Here is a 17,410-nt window from a genome sequence, read left to right as displayed (position 1 = left end):
ATTGGTTATTACATATTTACTTTTTTATTCAATACCTATTTCTAAATCACTTTTTATTCGCGAGAAATTTATTTTCGCGCAATTACGCGAGACAAAGTGCTCTCGAAAATTTAATTCTCGCGTATAATAGTATTCCTTAAGATTATATAGAGCAATAACCACAATTCGTGAAAATATTGTATCGCTAATCAAGGGCTGCAAAGTAATAACCAAGCCACGGTTACAGAGTAATAATCTTCTCCCTGGGGATGAAATGTTCTTCGAATTATCATATTGATATATCATGTATATGTAGCTATTAAAGTTTTCAAAAATATTTTTTAAAGGTTTTACCTTTAGTTCAGTAGATTGACTTTAAAATTAAACCAAATTTAAGACAAACGTACTCTTCTAAATTATACAAGAAGGTCATCGGAAATGTTATTTTCTTTGTGGGAGATAAGAGGAGGGGGTTGAGTTTTTTGTGCTTTAGGGTGGGTGTGTTTGTACCAAAGTAATTAAGTTTCCCTCTCTAAAATATCTTCCAAGAAGAACCTGCTCTAGTGTAAGATTCCCGCAGATAAGAGGCCATTGAGTAGATTTTTCCTTCACAAAATTTGTCAGTTGGAATTTCCTCTATACATGTTTTAGAGTGCGGTTTCCCACAGAGCTATTCCTCACTCAATAATACACATGTATCTCGGCTGTATTTATGTAAGAGGGGAAAGAGGAACAACATTTTGGATAGGTTAATATTCTAATTAATGTTCGTTCAAAGTAGATAGTTTAAATAAAAAAAGTTAATTTTGAATATGATTCGACAGTTTCTTATTGATTTGCTGAATTTCATTTTGTTATAAATATGATATTTTCTATATGTAAACAAAAACAAGGCACGAGCCTTGTTTACATTATGAAGAATTTTAACTTGTGTATCTCGTTTGATAATCAACAAATTATGCTCAAATTTTTGCTAATCATTAGATGATGACACAGGTGGGAATAATAAACATTAAAATTGGTTTTTAAAAAATTCAATGGAAACTGTGTCCATGCCCCTTTAAGTAACTTAAGAGCACAGATAACGGGATACTCCATCGTCGGAAACCTACAGGCTATCTCGTCTTTATTTATAAGAGATGAGTAAAGATGACATCACCCGTGGGTATCCGACGATGGGGGGTACTCGTGCTAAGAGGAAAACCTTACTCTACAACATAGCTTCAACTGCTTTCCGTGATGCACCCCAAAATTGGGTTCGTCAGTCTCAGATATGAGTCTCTAAGACTATTTATTCAAAACTTCATATATATGGACACTAATCAGTGCTGTGGCTTCCAATAAATCGACAACGTATTATCAATTAACAATAGTTACTTTAATTTTTTAATTAATATGTAGACCCGGTATATCCCAGTGGGGTTGAAATAAAAGATACCATGGATTCTGTCGACACGAGGACTAAAACAATCATATCAAGTCAGTGCTGACTTATGTTTTTCATACAAATAAGCTTTTGCGAGAAGCATTGACTTTTACAGTTGATGGTTTACTTTGACATTTGAACCTTATTATGTACGGAGGTACACAATTGCTAATAGATTAGAAAAACCTTTCTAGTGGTCATAGGCATGTTGTTAGGGGCAATAACAACTTAGGAACAAATTCACGAGCTTGTTTGTTATTTTTATTAAGAATCAAAAAAGTAACATTTAAAGGAATGTCAAAAATGTTGTGTGTTTGATTTTATGTTACATGTAACAGGTATCATAAATATAAAATACATCGAAGATTAAATGTATTATAACTTTAAATACATGTAGTAATTGCAATTATTTAAATATTTTTAAAAAAAAGTGTCTTTGAATGTACATATTTACATTTAATTACTATATGGACATGTATATCAATAAAATAAGGGATGTACATGTTGATAATTTTTATTTTTATTTTTTGTATGTTTATTGAGTTAGAGATTTAGGACAATCATAGATATTCACGCCTTTTACACAAAAATTCATGCATTTTTCATGTATTAGCTCATAAAGTCTCTACCAAGTACATATGTATTTAAGGAATGTAGCTTATTTTAACCTACATTATACGATTCATGTATATATAGCATAACTTGACACAGTTTACGTTTTAGAAACCGAGAAGCGGTTTGGATAAAAAAAAGTGTAAACTGTCCCAAGTTATGTTATATCGTATACATACTAGTAACATAGGTTAAAGTAAGATTCATTACTTATAATTTAATTTCATTGTGGACAATACGTCAATATAATTTTCTCCAAAAATGGTTTCAAATTGAGCATATTTAAAAGTAACGTCAAGCAGTCAGAGTACTAGTAATTCGTTTTTGACTCAAATCATTGTGACGTAAGCAGCTCATGTTATATGAGATAAACTAAATCTTTTATCCAATAAAATGACGTGTTACAACAGAAATTAAATTGTTATTTTTCGTTTTCTTCTAACATTTTCTTCTAACATCAAATGAACATGCTGTCTTCTATATTTTTAGTATTTTTCTTGGGTAAGAGATACATGCTCAAGACGAAGATGGTATGATATATCAGATATACAATTTACCTATTAGGCGCCGTTTTTGGGGGGTCTTTTTCTGATATAAAAAAAAGAGTTCTTGATATTAGTTCTTTAATTAAATCTTTAGTTATGACGTCCTTGGAATTTTCATTGGTATTTCATTGGTAATTCATTGGTATTTAAATGTCAGTGTATTGGGAAATATGATGAGAAGACAAAGAAAAATAGAGAAAAAAATCAAAATTTTCATCAAATATTTGAATTAAAAAATTACACAACATTTCAAATACATTAAATAAAACTCGAGATATTAAAGCTTTTAATCAAAATTTTGAATTAACTTGTCTGTTCTTAGTTTATGGTCTTGGGCCAGAATTTTGATTTTGACAAAACGCTTCACTTCCCCTTAAGCTCATTTTGACAGTAAATAGATGAATCATTGCTGTAGCTGATGGCAGAATATTACACTGATTTTTATTATTTATGAAAATATTACATGATACGTATATTTCAAGTAGGTATGATTTTATACGAAAACTTATTTATCACGGTGTGACACATCTGTTTCATATTTGGATATTTTACTTCAAAGAGTGTCAATGGTAATCTAACAACCAAGCTTTATGATTAACGTGATGGCTAAAACTTTTCAATCGTCAGCCCCCCTTACTTTTACAGCAATATACCTTCCTCACCTGAATATGGGGTTTATATCTCTAAGGTGATTTGATACAAAGGAACCATCTTTACATATGTACAATTTTTAGAACGAGGTAAATTATTTACAAAGAAGTTGATGAAACAAGAATACAAGCAGTTTTATTTAAAGTCATCGTTTTGTAAGTTCAATACAATGACCTTGTTTGCAAATACAGTTTGTCATTGAGTCAAATGTTGGCCATTATTTACACACTGAATGATCGACAGGTTCTTCCGTAGTTTATTTTCCGATCATGACTAGGAGCACACGGTGGATGTGACCGGTAGGCAGGGGATGATCACTTCTGCATGACACCTGGCCCCACCTCTGATGTTTTGGACGTCCGTTTTTGCTCTGCTCCAATTCTGTATTGTTTAATGGACTTTTGACCTTTGTTCTTCAGCAAAATCAAAAGACTGCAACAAAAGTATTGTTTCACCACCTACCTCAAAGAATATATCCAAAAATTTTTTCTTGACTTAGATATATATTCAAATGAATTTTCATATAATTTAATTTTTTTAAAAGAAAAAGGAATTTTTTCTTTGTTAAACCTTTTCTTTGTTAAAAGACTTTTTCCGTATAAATTGTTTGAAATAGAAAATAATTCTATGTTTATTTATAACCCACAACATCATTTAATAATTGTAAATATGTTTATATAATTACATATTTTTTCTTCACTAAAAGAAATGCTTTTTCACAGAGTACTATAACTATAGCAATATGTAGATTGTAATTTATATCAGGTATTTCAACACAAGCATCGCAATATCAAATTTTTCAAGTTTTGTCATAAAATATGTCGACTTCTTAGATATATATGATAATCATGATTCAATATATGTTTCATATATGTAACCTTATATCATGAAGATTGTAACAAGATATCATCTCCAAACAAATGAACCCATGTTTTTCTGCACATTATCAGAAAAGTAAATGGCCAAAAACTGATCCTTGTGGAATACGTTTGACTACTAAGATCAATTTAAGACAACATTGACTACATGTACATGTATATCAATGTCATATATTCCTCTGAAATGAGATACAAATGTAAAAAAAAAAATACAGTAGAACGTTCACAAATTGAACAACAATTTTTTTTGAGCAGGGGGGATCTTTTTAGTGCCAACATCTACTGCGACACGGGACCTCGGTTTATACGGTCTCATCCAAAGGACCGGTCTCCATATACCACAGTAGGATTCGAACCCACGACGTAAAGATGAACTCCTTACTTTGCAAATCTAAACCAGACGCTCTAACCACTCATTTGCAAAGAAAATAAATAACAAATTTGTTTGTTTTTTTCATTTTGTTCAAGAACACCTGTCTTATTTGAAAAATTAAAGTATTAAATAATAATTATTTTTCTTTTAATAAGAAAAAATATATACCTCCTACCTAATAATAAATTAAGAAAAGCTGTCTCACTCTCATGTCTATCTTCTCCCATACATGCTAGTTAGGGTTGAAATGTGGATGGCAAGGGGGCTTACCGAAATTGTCTGTGCCCTGCCGACAATAGTTACATAATGTCTCCTTACATGCATTCCCCACTCCCCCAGTTTGACATTGAGGAGTCACTTCCGGTTCCATTAAATGTTATTTCCGGATAAATTCTAGGATGGTTTTGTGATGTTTGTTAATAATATATCGATTTTTTAATTATTGAAAGGAATTTAGGTATGCTTTGTAAGTCTTCCGGGTGGTAATTATAAAGGTTTTAAGTAAAATGAAGACATACAGTAAAAGGAAAAACTCTCGTTAACTACGACCAGCGTGGGCCATTTCAACTTCACTTGCACATTGTTTTGTGGACATACACCGCATTTTAATCAAGCCTTTTTCTGTTTTTCGTTAACAATTAAAGATGGAGAACAGATGGAAATAAAAAAAATGAAAAATAAACCCGAAAAACGTATGGAACTCTAATTTCATGCTTTTTAACGGAAACGGTCACGGTAGAGTAATTAAACATTCGATTACAATTTGTTTGGCCTTGACAGGTAAGCATTGCAAATATCTAAGTAACATCCAAACTGTTTAATTTCCGTGGTCCGTGTTTTATGTCATGTTAACATTTTTGTATAGTACATGTATATATTCTATATACAGGTAGATCGATCATATTTGCTAGATTACTATTAAGGTCAGACGACACGTTCCTCAAATTTATATAATTTATATATAATTTTTTCTAAGAATTTGTCATTGAAGTATAAGTACTTAAACAAGTTTCCTCACAAAAAATTAGGGTACCTTACCAGGCATTTGAATAAGATACCAGAAGGTCATATTTCTTATCTAACCCTTATGGATAATATTCTGCATGGCATTTTTCATAATTTTTGGTGTACTTATATTTAAAAACATTCTGAAAACAATGTAGAAATAAGAAGAAAATGACAAATACAAATAATTTTGATATAATACCAAGAATTACAAAAGATATATTTGAGGAACGTGTCGTCTGACCTTAATTATGGCAAGCCCTTTTGCTATTTATTCGTAAAATAAAATCTATCTTTAAATTACAGAGATATCTCTCATTTTAGAGAGATATCTCTTTAAAAAATGGAGATATCTCCCAACTTAAAGAGATATCTCTTTGAAAAAGAGATATCTCTTGAACTTACAGATATCTCTTATATTTAGAGAGATATCTCTTTTAATTAGACATATCTCTTCCACTTGAAAAGATATCTCTTTCTCCTTGAGAGATATCTCTTTCGTGAAAAGAGATATCTCTAAAGGTTAAAGAGATATCTCTTTCACCTAGAGAGATATCTCTTTTACTTTTGGAGATATCTTTTCAAGTTAAAGAGATATCTCTTAAAGTAAAAGAGATATCTCTCTTAGTTTATCCTAAGAGATATCTCTCAGAGTGAAAGAGATATCTTTCAAAAGTGTCTAAAAGAGATATCTCTCAAGTAACAAGAAGCCCATAGGCCTTATAGGTCACCTGAGCATCATGCAATAACTTTCAAGTGATTGAATTTGCTTCATGTTTTAAGCTAGATGCTATGGCATTCACAATTTTGAAAGAGGCAAAATTGCTCATCATAAGTACAGGTGTAAACACTTTTTTCAACATTTATTTCCCAGACTTATATACTTAGCAATTGCTTAGTTTGGTTACTTAATACCCATAGGCAGGGTAGGGGAACAAAAATGCATTTCAACTAATCAGTAATATTCAGCAATAATCAGTAGTGCCGGCGCCCCTAACACTGTGACATAAACACCTGACCCTAGGTCCACACATTGCACAATCTTTAAAAAGGCACCCTTGCTTATCAAAAAATAATATTTGATTAATACAAAGGAGCAGAATTCAAACAATTAATTCATTTTTAGTATATAAGTAGAGCGCCCCCCCCGTACCCCTGACCCTGGGGCCTTGAAATTCACAATTCTGGAGAAAGGGTCCTTGTTATCATAACTATATAGGTATGGTAGTTCATCTGCTTAATACCCAGGGGAGCAGAGAAGAAAATTTTCAAAAATTTAATGTATTTTCACTATATAATCATTTAGAGCCCCATCCTACCACCAGAACCCCTGACCCTGGAGCCATGAAATTCACAATTTTGGTAGAAGGTAGAAGCATTCTTGCCCATCATAACTATGTACTTAATTAGTTTATTTATACCCAGGAGCAGAGAAGAAGATTTTCAAAGAATTAATTCATTTTCACTATATAATCAAGAGAGCCCCCCCACTAGAACCCCAGACCCTGGGGCCATGAAATTCACAATTTTGGAAGAGGCACTCTTCCCCATCATAACTTTGCACTTAGTTAGTTTATTAAATATATAGGGGCAGAGAAGATTTTCAAAGAATTAATACATTTTCACTATATAACCAACAGAGCCCCCCCCCCCCCCCCAACACAAGAATCCCTGACCCTGGGGCCATAAAATTCACAATTTTGGAATAGGCCCTCTTGTCCATCATAACTTTGTACTTACATAGTTTATCTAATACCTAGGAGCGGTGAAGAAGACTTTCAAAGAATTGATTCATTTTCACTATATAATCAATAGAGCCCCACCCTAACACCAGAAGCCCTACCTTGGGGCCATCAAATTCACAATTTTGTAAGAGGCACTCTTGCCCATCATAACTATGTACTTACTTAGTTTATTTAATGCCCAGGAGCAGAGAAGAAGACTTTCAAAGAATTAATGTATTTTCACTATATAATCAATAGAGCCCCACCCTAACACAAGAACCCCTGACCCTGGGGCCATGAAATTCACAATATTGGTTGAGGCACTCTTGATCATCATAACTATATACTTATAAGTTAGTTTATTTAATGACTTTCAAAGATTTAATGTATTTTCACTATATAATCAATACAGCCCCACCCTAACACAAGAACCCCTGACCCTGGGGCCATAAAATTCACAATTTTGTAAGAGGCAGCCTTATTCAACATAATTATGTACTTGGTTTGTTTATTTAATACCCAGGAGCAGAGAGGCAGATTTTCAAAGAAATAATGCATTTTCACTATATGATCTATATAGGCCCGACGTAGCTCTAGAACCCCCGACCCCGGCGCCATGAATTTCACAATTTTGGTAGAGGACTCAATGCTGATTACAATCATGCAAACAGTTTGACTGCTTGATGTCCAGGAGTAAAGAAGAAGATTTTTAAAGATTGCATCAATTTCAGTGGTTTTGGCCCCACCCCTCAGGCCCCAGGGGGGCAGGGACCATGAAATTCAAAATTTTTGTTCCCCTTCACCCATAGATGCTTTATGCTAAAACTGGTTGAAATTGGTTGGGTGGTTTCAGAGAAGAAGCTGTATATGTTCAAATGTTAACGCACGACGACGGACGAAAGCGGACAGCATTAGGTCACCTGAGTTTACTCAGGTGACCTAAAAAGAGATATCTCTTTATTGCTAAGAGAGATACCTCTCTTCATTATTTTCATTTAATTTCCATTAAAATGACTTCTCCCTTTACCGGAAGTAAGCTTTTTATTGACGGAAGTACATTAAAGTAATTTTAAATTCGACATATTCATGATATTCTACATTATATCTTTACTAAACATCACAAGTAATTCAGTTTTGTCTAGATTTCAAATTAGAAATCGTGGATTATTTCACAAGCTGAGAAAATTCGGTCCATTGCATTTGAGATTACAAATACGCTTGATGATTACTTCATAAGAAAGAAATATTTTATGGATGATGTTCCATGATTTTATTTTAAAAAATGTTCAGACATACATTCAATCTCCTGAAACACAGAACACGTACATTGTCTGTATGATATCTTTATATCTGTTTCACATGCTACAAATATGTACAAGGTACCAAATACAGATATAGGAGTTGATAATATAAATGACAGAGCATGCAGTTTTTATTTTCCTTATATCGATCTCTAAAGAGACATGTACAAACTTGATAAATACATTTGGTGAAACAAACACTCAATTCCCGACATAAAATGGCCTCATATTCTGATTACTTATGAATGAGATCGCATTGTTTACTTTTACAATCCATCGGTGTTCTGTGTATAAGCTCTATAGGACAAACAGAAAATGTTGTGATAAAAATGTATACATTCAATCATTAAACAATTAAAACTCAAAAATTTTATAATTCATCTAATTATTAAGAACATTCGACCTTGCATATGATTGTCTAACAAGCCCCTTGGAACTGATCTACGGCCATGCTACATTCACATTCAATGATATCTATAATTCTGTTTAATCCTATTTCATGAAAATTAATTTGAGTACATGTTGAGGAAATACTTTTTAATGTTTGGTAATTATGCAAATTGAGGAGACAATTATTTTATTTCTATACATGCACTTAGGAAAACAGACTATGTTTCATATTATTAAATGAATTACAAGCCAAATATCAATGAAAGAACAAGTTTAATTGAAAATGAATCTATTTTATACTCATTTAAAAAAAATCATACGTATATTCAGAAAAAAAAATTGAAAATTTATGTATTCTTATGAAAAAAATATAATATTGCCATACTCTGATGTTAGGCAGTCTCTGCAAGAAAGCTGACAACATTAGTTTGTGTAAAAAACAATATAATTCCCCATGCACATATCAACTTCTATATTCATTGCAGTAAATTTACCATCTGTACATGTAGGTAATTTATAAATATGACATCCGTAACTTATTAACACCTGAAATATTAATTTATGTTTTCAAAGTTCCTAAATGTGTCCAAATAGGATTTGTACCAACCACAGGAAACACTGTAAATGGTATAATTGAACATTAATTGGAACGTAGGAAACTGGGAAGGATCAGGAAATTAATTCCATTACCATTGATATTTATCAACTGTATTTATTGTTCATTAAGTGTAGGAATAAGTTAATATTCAATTTATATATAAGTTATGATCAAAATCAATCTTGCAGTTATTTTTCTGCAATCTCTGATTATCCCATTCAGTGACTAAAGCAAAATTATTCCTTTCCAAGTTCTGGAACCTTTACAAATTGTCTTTTCTCAAGGTTATTACATAAGTAGTAATCTTCATAAAGTATGAAATATGAATTATATTATTCTTTGATAAAATCATGACCTTGATCTTCTCAAACTGACCTGACCTTTTTCAAGGTCAAGTTTAATCCTTTAGTCATGGCATTATCTGTCTAAATTACCAGTGTCTCTTTTTACTTTATATTACAATTTTCACAGACCAAACAAAACATTGTGTATCAAAACCCTTCAATCTTAATTTTGTTCATGACACACCCTGTGGTTGAAAAAATAAGAGATGTATGAACTTCTGCTTTCTTTGTAGAACAAAACTATAGCACAGACAAGAATTTAACATTTAGATTCTTTATTCAGAAGCCAACTTAACTGTAAATTTTAATGTCTCTAATTTAAAAGTTGACTCAAGAAACAAGCAAAAGACAGACAACTGGACATGGTGATTCCTTTACAATTTTCACCCCCTCCCCCATCCCCCATTTTTTTTTCAGAAATGGGTTTGGAGGAGGTTTAACATATACTCTAATATACAGTGGTGTGACCGGTCGGCAGGATATGCTCACTTCTCCATGGCACCTGATCCCACCTCTGATGTTTTAGAGGTCCATGTTTATCCTTCTCCTGCTTTGTTTTGTTTTATGGACTTTGGATCTTGATTATTGTTCGTTATCTCCATAAGTTTCATTGGAAAGTATGTAAGTTGTTAAATATCTGGTATGATAATTTTGACTGCAAAATTTCTTAAACAAATGTTATTTTGCCATCTACATATCCTATAATTTGAGAATTATTCAAAAGTTCAATTAAAGGTTATTAAATTCTGATCTCATTTTCATAAGTGACTTGTTTATTTAATAATATCAATAAGCTCTAGACACCTCACGAAGTTGACGTCTTATTTGTAGCATGTGTTCCTTAAAATGAGGTGTTAATTTCTCCTTAATCACATAATCATTATTATTGTTATCATGCTGTTTCATTGAGGACAGATTTTTTTTGTTTTGCTCATACAATAATATTTTGAATGAATACCAACATGATGAAGTAAATAATGTTTTGCATGACTATGAAGTAAACATGTTTGTGATCCTCACATTGCATTTTCCATTTAATTTTTCTTATCTCTAAATTAAAGATATGTTCAGGTAAAATCTGTCTTAGATTTAGGTGAATAAGATGTTTCACATCAAATTCAAAATACATCTATGATAACTGCTATGTAACAATATCAAAAAATTTCAAGTTGTCTTTTGAACTGAAGAATACAATTAATATCTTTTTTGTGATTTATAAAAGCAATTGTACATGTACTATACACCAAAAAAAAAAAACATGCATATGAAATGATACATTCACATAGAACACAAGATATATGGCAGAAATACATGTACTACTCTAAATCAGAGATCTATTTGTGTTGGACAGAAACAACGTCATATTTTATATGATAAATACATGCATACACAATGTCACTACTACAGTGCTAAAGCATTGAATGATGTCAGTGATGGGGAACATGCCTTTTTCATGCTTTAACAAAACAAAATATACAGTCATGTAAATAATAGAGTACCTACAAATAACACTTTGTACTCTAAAATGTGCCAAATAATTTTACCAAAGGATGCAATGTCACAAAACATTTAGTTTTAAGGAAACATTAAATGATATTTTCATTTTTATCAATATCAGTGCATCTCCTCTGAAATCTTTAAAAGCCCCTTACAAAGAATTTTGCACACAAACACATAACGACTAACATGCACGAACAAGCAGAGATGTTACAGTATTATTTAGTGTAATATTACATTTTTACAAAAATCATATGACTAATACACCTAATTAATGTACATAAAGCAATTTAAGAGATATAATTTATACATACTTGAACTCACTGACTCCATTTGTTTCTTGTGCATGTATCATCATATTTTGTAACATGCAGGTTTATACATATTATTAAATATAAGTATAATAACAAGATCTACAACATATCATAAATTCATATGACAAAACCTTTTGCTTTTCAAACCATATCAAGCAAAAATGTACATCTCCTTTGAGATGTTTTGTTCTTGAATATGTATTTATTTTTGAAGAACTTATCATTGATACCATATGCAAAATGTAGTCATAAAAAGTTGAGAAACACAGCTGAAACACATTTGAGCTACAGAAATCACTGTATATAAAGCTGGTCTACAAAAGCAGACTGTTTACAATTATCCATTTTGGCAAAAGAAAGACAACTCTTCACATAGTTACTGAGAAAAAATTCACATTTTTCATATTCTGGAGAGAAAAAAATCTATCCTTTATGTTCAGTACCAAGGTAATTATTCTGGTTTTTTTTATAAAATATACCATTTTCAAATGAGGATTTAAAAAAAAAAAAACTGTTTTACTTATAAAAGCAAAATTCCAATTTCCCCAGTCACTTAATAGGGGGAAAAAATCATACTTTGGACAGGAAGAAAAAACAGACTCTGTAGTTGTTCTAACATATCTGATAATAAATAAATTTATTGCTAGAGTAGAAGCTACATGCAGCTGCTGCCGAATTTAATTTTACAGATCCGTAGATTCAACAAGATCGTTCTCATCGTCATCACAATTCCTGATGGGAATACTGTTGTTGACTTCTACAATGATATCTTGTATATGAACATCACAAGAAACACGGCTTTCAGCTGGAGAGGAGTTTTCAGACTCTCTCATATCATGACACCCCCCTTCTTCTGACGGGCATTCCAGATCACTTTTTACTTGTCCATTGTTTTTATGACTCTCCGTGAGCTCAGAATGAGACTCTTCTTCCACTTCCTTTTTTTCTTGGACTTGAGATGATGAGTCTGTAATTGGGGCAGATGAGTCCACTGCATCTTGTTCCACTGAAGGTTCATCAATAGCAGTTTCTCTCACAGGATGAACTACGACCTCTGTTTCTCCTTCCTGAGCTTTTTCTTTGATATGCTCACCGTCAGACTTCACTGGTCCACTAGGAACACTAGATACATCACCCTTTGTTTTCTTGTCAGCATCAGACTTTAACTTGACTCGGTGTTTCTTCATCCGCCTTCCCGTGCCTTTCCTAACTTTAAATGCATTGCCATCGTCTGAAGTATAAGTGTCCGCCACAATTGCTGACAGAGAGTTACCGAAGTCCTGAACACAGAAGTCTGCACTTGTGGCATTACATGTAACATCCTCCCCCCTAAGTTGCAGTAGTTGTCAATTGACCGAGAGTTCAATGTTTATAAACTGTTTCAGACGCTCTAAGTACTGTCCATATAGCTCCACATCATTATGTCCTGCCCCTTCCACCCACAGAGGTTCTACGGCCCGGGGACATTTCTCGTAAATGGCGAGTCCGTGAGAAAAGTCTATCACCTCATCCTCTGTCCCATGAATTACCAACACGGGGCAGGTAATTTTGGGTACTTTATCTATGCTGAAATGAAAGAACAAGGATTACTAGTAATCTCAAGAATAAGAAATGTGAACTACTTTCATAATGACAAAGGCTTAAGTCTGCTACATGTAATAGGGTCAAGGGCTATGCCTTCCATTCCTGGGAAATTTTTGATAATTTGAAACCAGATTTTGGAGACACAATTTCAGTCTCAAACTACATGTATGTCCTTACAAAATCCCTCTGAAAAGAATTGATTAAACAATTGAAATTTTGAAGAAATATTTTTAAATTTGAAAATTTGTTCATTAAATTCACTTGGAAGGTGGAATACATGTGTTTGCATAATATGGTTTTGACAAAACAAATTCATTCATCTGCTTAGCCTGTGAAAACTTCATTAGCAAAGAGTTGACTATAGAGATACAGAATTATTATTGTTTTGAAAATAATATCTTAACACTGAAATGCACCAACTTACCTCTGACCATTTTGTACTAAATAAAAATATTACTACAACTGCAACAATTCATAAGAATTCTTGCATACAAGAAAAAAGGTAAAGATTGTTAACACTTTTTTTCTACTTTGCTATAATAAACATGATAAAAGAGTAAACTTGGTAAACACCATCCTTTATAAAATGGCAAGGGTCCTAAACCAACATATTGCTGTTGGACCCCTGACCAATTTCATTTGATATTCTACAGACTTTCTTCTCTTCTCTTATTGAGACGCATCTGTCAGAGAGATCAGGGCTTTCATTGGTTGATATAAAACGTACACGTAAAGTAACTGTAGGAAGCAGTGCTCAGGTTTGTCACTGACAGGGTTCATGTGACTATAAATGGAGATGTAAGAAAAACAATTCTGATGTGTACTTTCCACAAAAGATTTCAGAGCCCATCAGCCAATAGAATATTGAATGATATTAGTCAGGAGTTCAACAGCAATATGTTAATTAAACTGACCCTTGATGTTGATGCGGCTCAATATTTTTGGATCAAAATTATACCCGGTATTATGAAAATGCTATTGCTATGATACCATGCGTTATCTAGTCAGCTTCATCAAAGATTTATATTCAGATCTTAGATTCAATTTCAATAAGCATTTTAAAAAAAATATCATTGATCAAACAATTGTTTACAACAGGAAGTCCGCGGTGAATCTGCCGCAAGCAAAAATCAATGACTTGTAGAGAACCATGTGACCAACCTTTGGCTGACAAATCCTTATCATTGTATAAAGTTAAGGCCATAAAAAATTAATTTCTTGGTTCTCAGGCCCTCTCTCATCACGTAAAATCCACCTGTGACGTCATTCTTTTGTTTGAGCGCTCCATTACTTTTCAAGAATGGAGAGTTGCAAATTACATTGAAAACGGAATTTGTTATTGTCTTATTCTCCTTTCCATACCTCTACCGAGGAAAGAACTTAGAAAATTTTAGAGAAGAGGTTTAGAAAATTGTAAAGTTTAGTTTCACATTAAGAAAATTAAAGTACCCGTAAAGTGAGTATCGAACCCGGTACCCTCACCTTAGGAGTCCAGTACTCATTTCACTGAGCTAACGAAGCTGTTGGAACACATTGAGTTAGACGAACTTCAGTACAGTTGTTTCGCCTTTCTTTCTATATTATATATGAATTTAACACTACTAATATATAATAAGTATTTACAGTGTATCATATAAATATTCTTTATTATGTATTGACAAATTAAAAAAAAAAACATTCAGAAAGGTGGATTTTACGTGGGTTGATATACTCGTAGCGCTCCATTTCCTCTTCTTCATTTTTTGAGGTTTTGTACAATGTAAAAAGCTGCCTCATCATGTTTTGGGGGCAATAAAAAAAGTATTAAAAAAAATGACTAAATCCTACATCATATTTCTTTAAAAAAAAGCCCGAGAACCAAGGAATTAACTCATACATGCCAACTTTTGGAAATTTTCATGGGGGAGATTGCGTGTAACGACATTTTTCAAAGTTCCTAATTCGCTGTGTTTTGTCTTGAAAAAAAAAACTACTTGTAGGTTTTTTTTAAAAATATCAATCTACTACCTTGTACATGTATCATATATTATCACTACTTTGAAAAGTGTTTTCATCTCTATCAACTTCAACAAAAGCACAAATACAATATTATTTGAAATTTTAAAAAGACTTTTTTATTCAAAATTATTTAATAGGTTAATATTAAGATAAACATACCCACTGCCTTAAAGAGTGTGATACAAACAGATTATTACTTGAATAAGGATGTTAAACTTTACAAATAAGCTGAAGCAAGTTTAGTTTATGCATTTACCATGTGGTTACTGTTCATTGTCTGTTGGTAAATAACAAAGTTTATAAGGCTACTGTCACAGACACATAATTATTTTTTTTTTAATCAGAGGAAATATATTAAGAAGTCATTTTTTTTTCATTCAAAGTCTGCAAAATTAAAGCATGGTCTTTTTCCTTTCTTTTTCTGCATCACTTCTAATGGTTTGTACTTGCAGGCACATCTTTTCATGTTGGATTTTGGCAGTGTCCATGAAGTAGATCATAATTTAATGAGGAATGCCATATTTCAAAACTAGAAAACCTTGTATAAACGGTTTATTGTCAAAGTTTGCTGTAAAGTGTGAACTCTCACACGTTTGTCAGTTTGTATCCTGTCGTGTGTATTTCTAAAATTTCCACATCTGGCATAATTGTCTAGGTTAATATACACTGTTAATGAGAATCGGGAGCAATTAAAACCACTGTAATGACTGATAGCACAGTTGACACCTTGTTGATTACCTGTTATCAGCGGCAATAAACAGATATCCGACTGATAAACATTGAGACAGCCATGTTTTCTGCACATGGAAATACTGTATTATTCAAACTCAAAGCGAATCGGTAAAAAATCCGGATTTTCGAAAAATCTGTGGAAACGGGGGAAAAAATAAATCGGTAGACTAGCAGTAGACAGGGTTCAAAATCGGTAGACTCCCGCAAAAATCGGGAAAGTTGGCATGTATGTTAACTTTGCATGGCCTATCTCTTCTAGTCATTGACTAATAGAACTAATTTGTTCCTAACCAGTAAAGAATGTGTATGGTTATCAACTTATATTGTATCAGACATAAATTACTACGATTACTACATTGGCAAAATTGAGATTTGTTCTTTCAAAACTAACCTTGGAAAGGCATCAAAAAACCATGTTCTCTTGGTCTCTGGAAATGCCACTCTCATCCCAGACATAAGCGGAGAATGAAGAATAGCTGCTCCAACCTCATATCTAGACGCCAGGTCAATGGTGGGTACCGTGCCAATACTCTGTCCATACAACACTACATTTTGAGGACTGATACCATATCTACTACGCAGAGCTTGCCACGCGGCATCGATATCTGCATACAGATTCTTTTCTGATGGTTTTCCTGAGCTGCTTCCATATCCTGAATAGTCAAAACTAAAAATGTTACAGTTAATGCGAGAACCTAGCCCTATGTAAAAACTGCTCATTTGCCCCAGGTCAACAGCATTTCCGTGACTAAATAACATAGTATATTTAGCATTGGGTGAACATCTGACAAACATGCATGCTATTCTGTTCCCTTTGGAAGTCCTGGTCATGAAAACTTCAATACAGTCTAGTTCTCTTTGTGTGTATTGCCATTCTGCTCTCTCAGTCAGATGTAGGCTGTACTTGGAACCCGTATCGTCGGATATAAGGGAATATGTTGGTTCGGGTGGGAGAAAGGCTAATTTAGCTGCTATTCTTGATGGACATGGTGGGCAACAGAACAAACCACAAAGCTCACTGAACGATAAGCTATTCATGGTGTCAGATGATTGTGATGCTGACGGGAGTGGTCTTTCACAAATTCTACAAATATTTACCGTCTTGTTATCACTGTCGCATAGTGAAATGGCAACTGAATGGCTTTCTTCTCATAAACTTAGTGTAAAGTAAGATTTCATTCAAGATTTCCTTTCCTCTAAAAAAAAAAATATACGGTGACGTCACTTTGCTAGTCACCGGAAGAAAATTTCATTAAAGGTTTCGAATATAATTATTTTAGTCACAGGTGGTGAATGGGTCTATGGGTTTTCCTCGAATTAACAATTTTTTTTACAATCAGAATTAAGACAGTATAATGCCATATTTTTTCATGGCTGTTTGAAGAAAAATTACAAACAGTCTCTTTTTAGTTTCGTACTTTTGAAATAAGTGTTAGAACCAAACTTAAGTTTTTCGAAG

The 17,410-nt window shown here is 32.8% G+C and overlaps 2 protein-coding genes across 2 annotated transcripts in view; one reads left to right on the top strand and one right to left on the bottom strand.

Annotated features, from left to right (window-relative positions):
• The window catches only part of LOC134270751 (uncharacterized), a 36,153-nt gene that overhangs the window by 6,597 nt on the left and 12,146 nt on the right, over nucleotides 1-17,410 (top strand). The gene's annotated exons all lie outside the window — the stretch shown is intronic.
• Nucleotides 8,449-17,181, bottom strand: LOC134270761 (alpha/beta hydrolase domain-containing protein 17B-like). Its single transcript, XM_062753003.1, has 2 exons — nucleotides 16,343-17,181; nucleotides 8,449-13,203 (listed from the first exon to the last, which is right to left on the bottom strand). The coding sequence occupies exons 1-2, from the start codon at nucleotides 16,987-16,989 to the stop codon at nucleotides 12,984-12,986; spliced, it is 867 nt and encodes a 288-aa protein (XP_062608987.1). The 5' UTR covers nucleotides 16,990-17,181; the 3' UTR covers nucleotides 8,449-12,983.

Source organism: Saccostrea cucullata, unplaced genomic scaffold, assembly GCF_032062105.1.
Source record: "Saccostrea cucullata isolate Sc308-1 unplaced genomic scaffold, CSIRO_AGI_Scuc_v1 ctg298, whole genome shotgun sequence".
NCBI lineage: Eukaryota > Metazoa > Mollusca > Bivalvia > Ostreida > Ostreidae > Saccostrea > Saccostrea cuccullata.
Note: the sequence above shows the minus strand (reverse complement) of the source record. Positions and strands in the feature narration are given on the sequence as shown.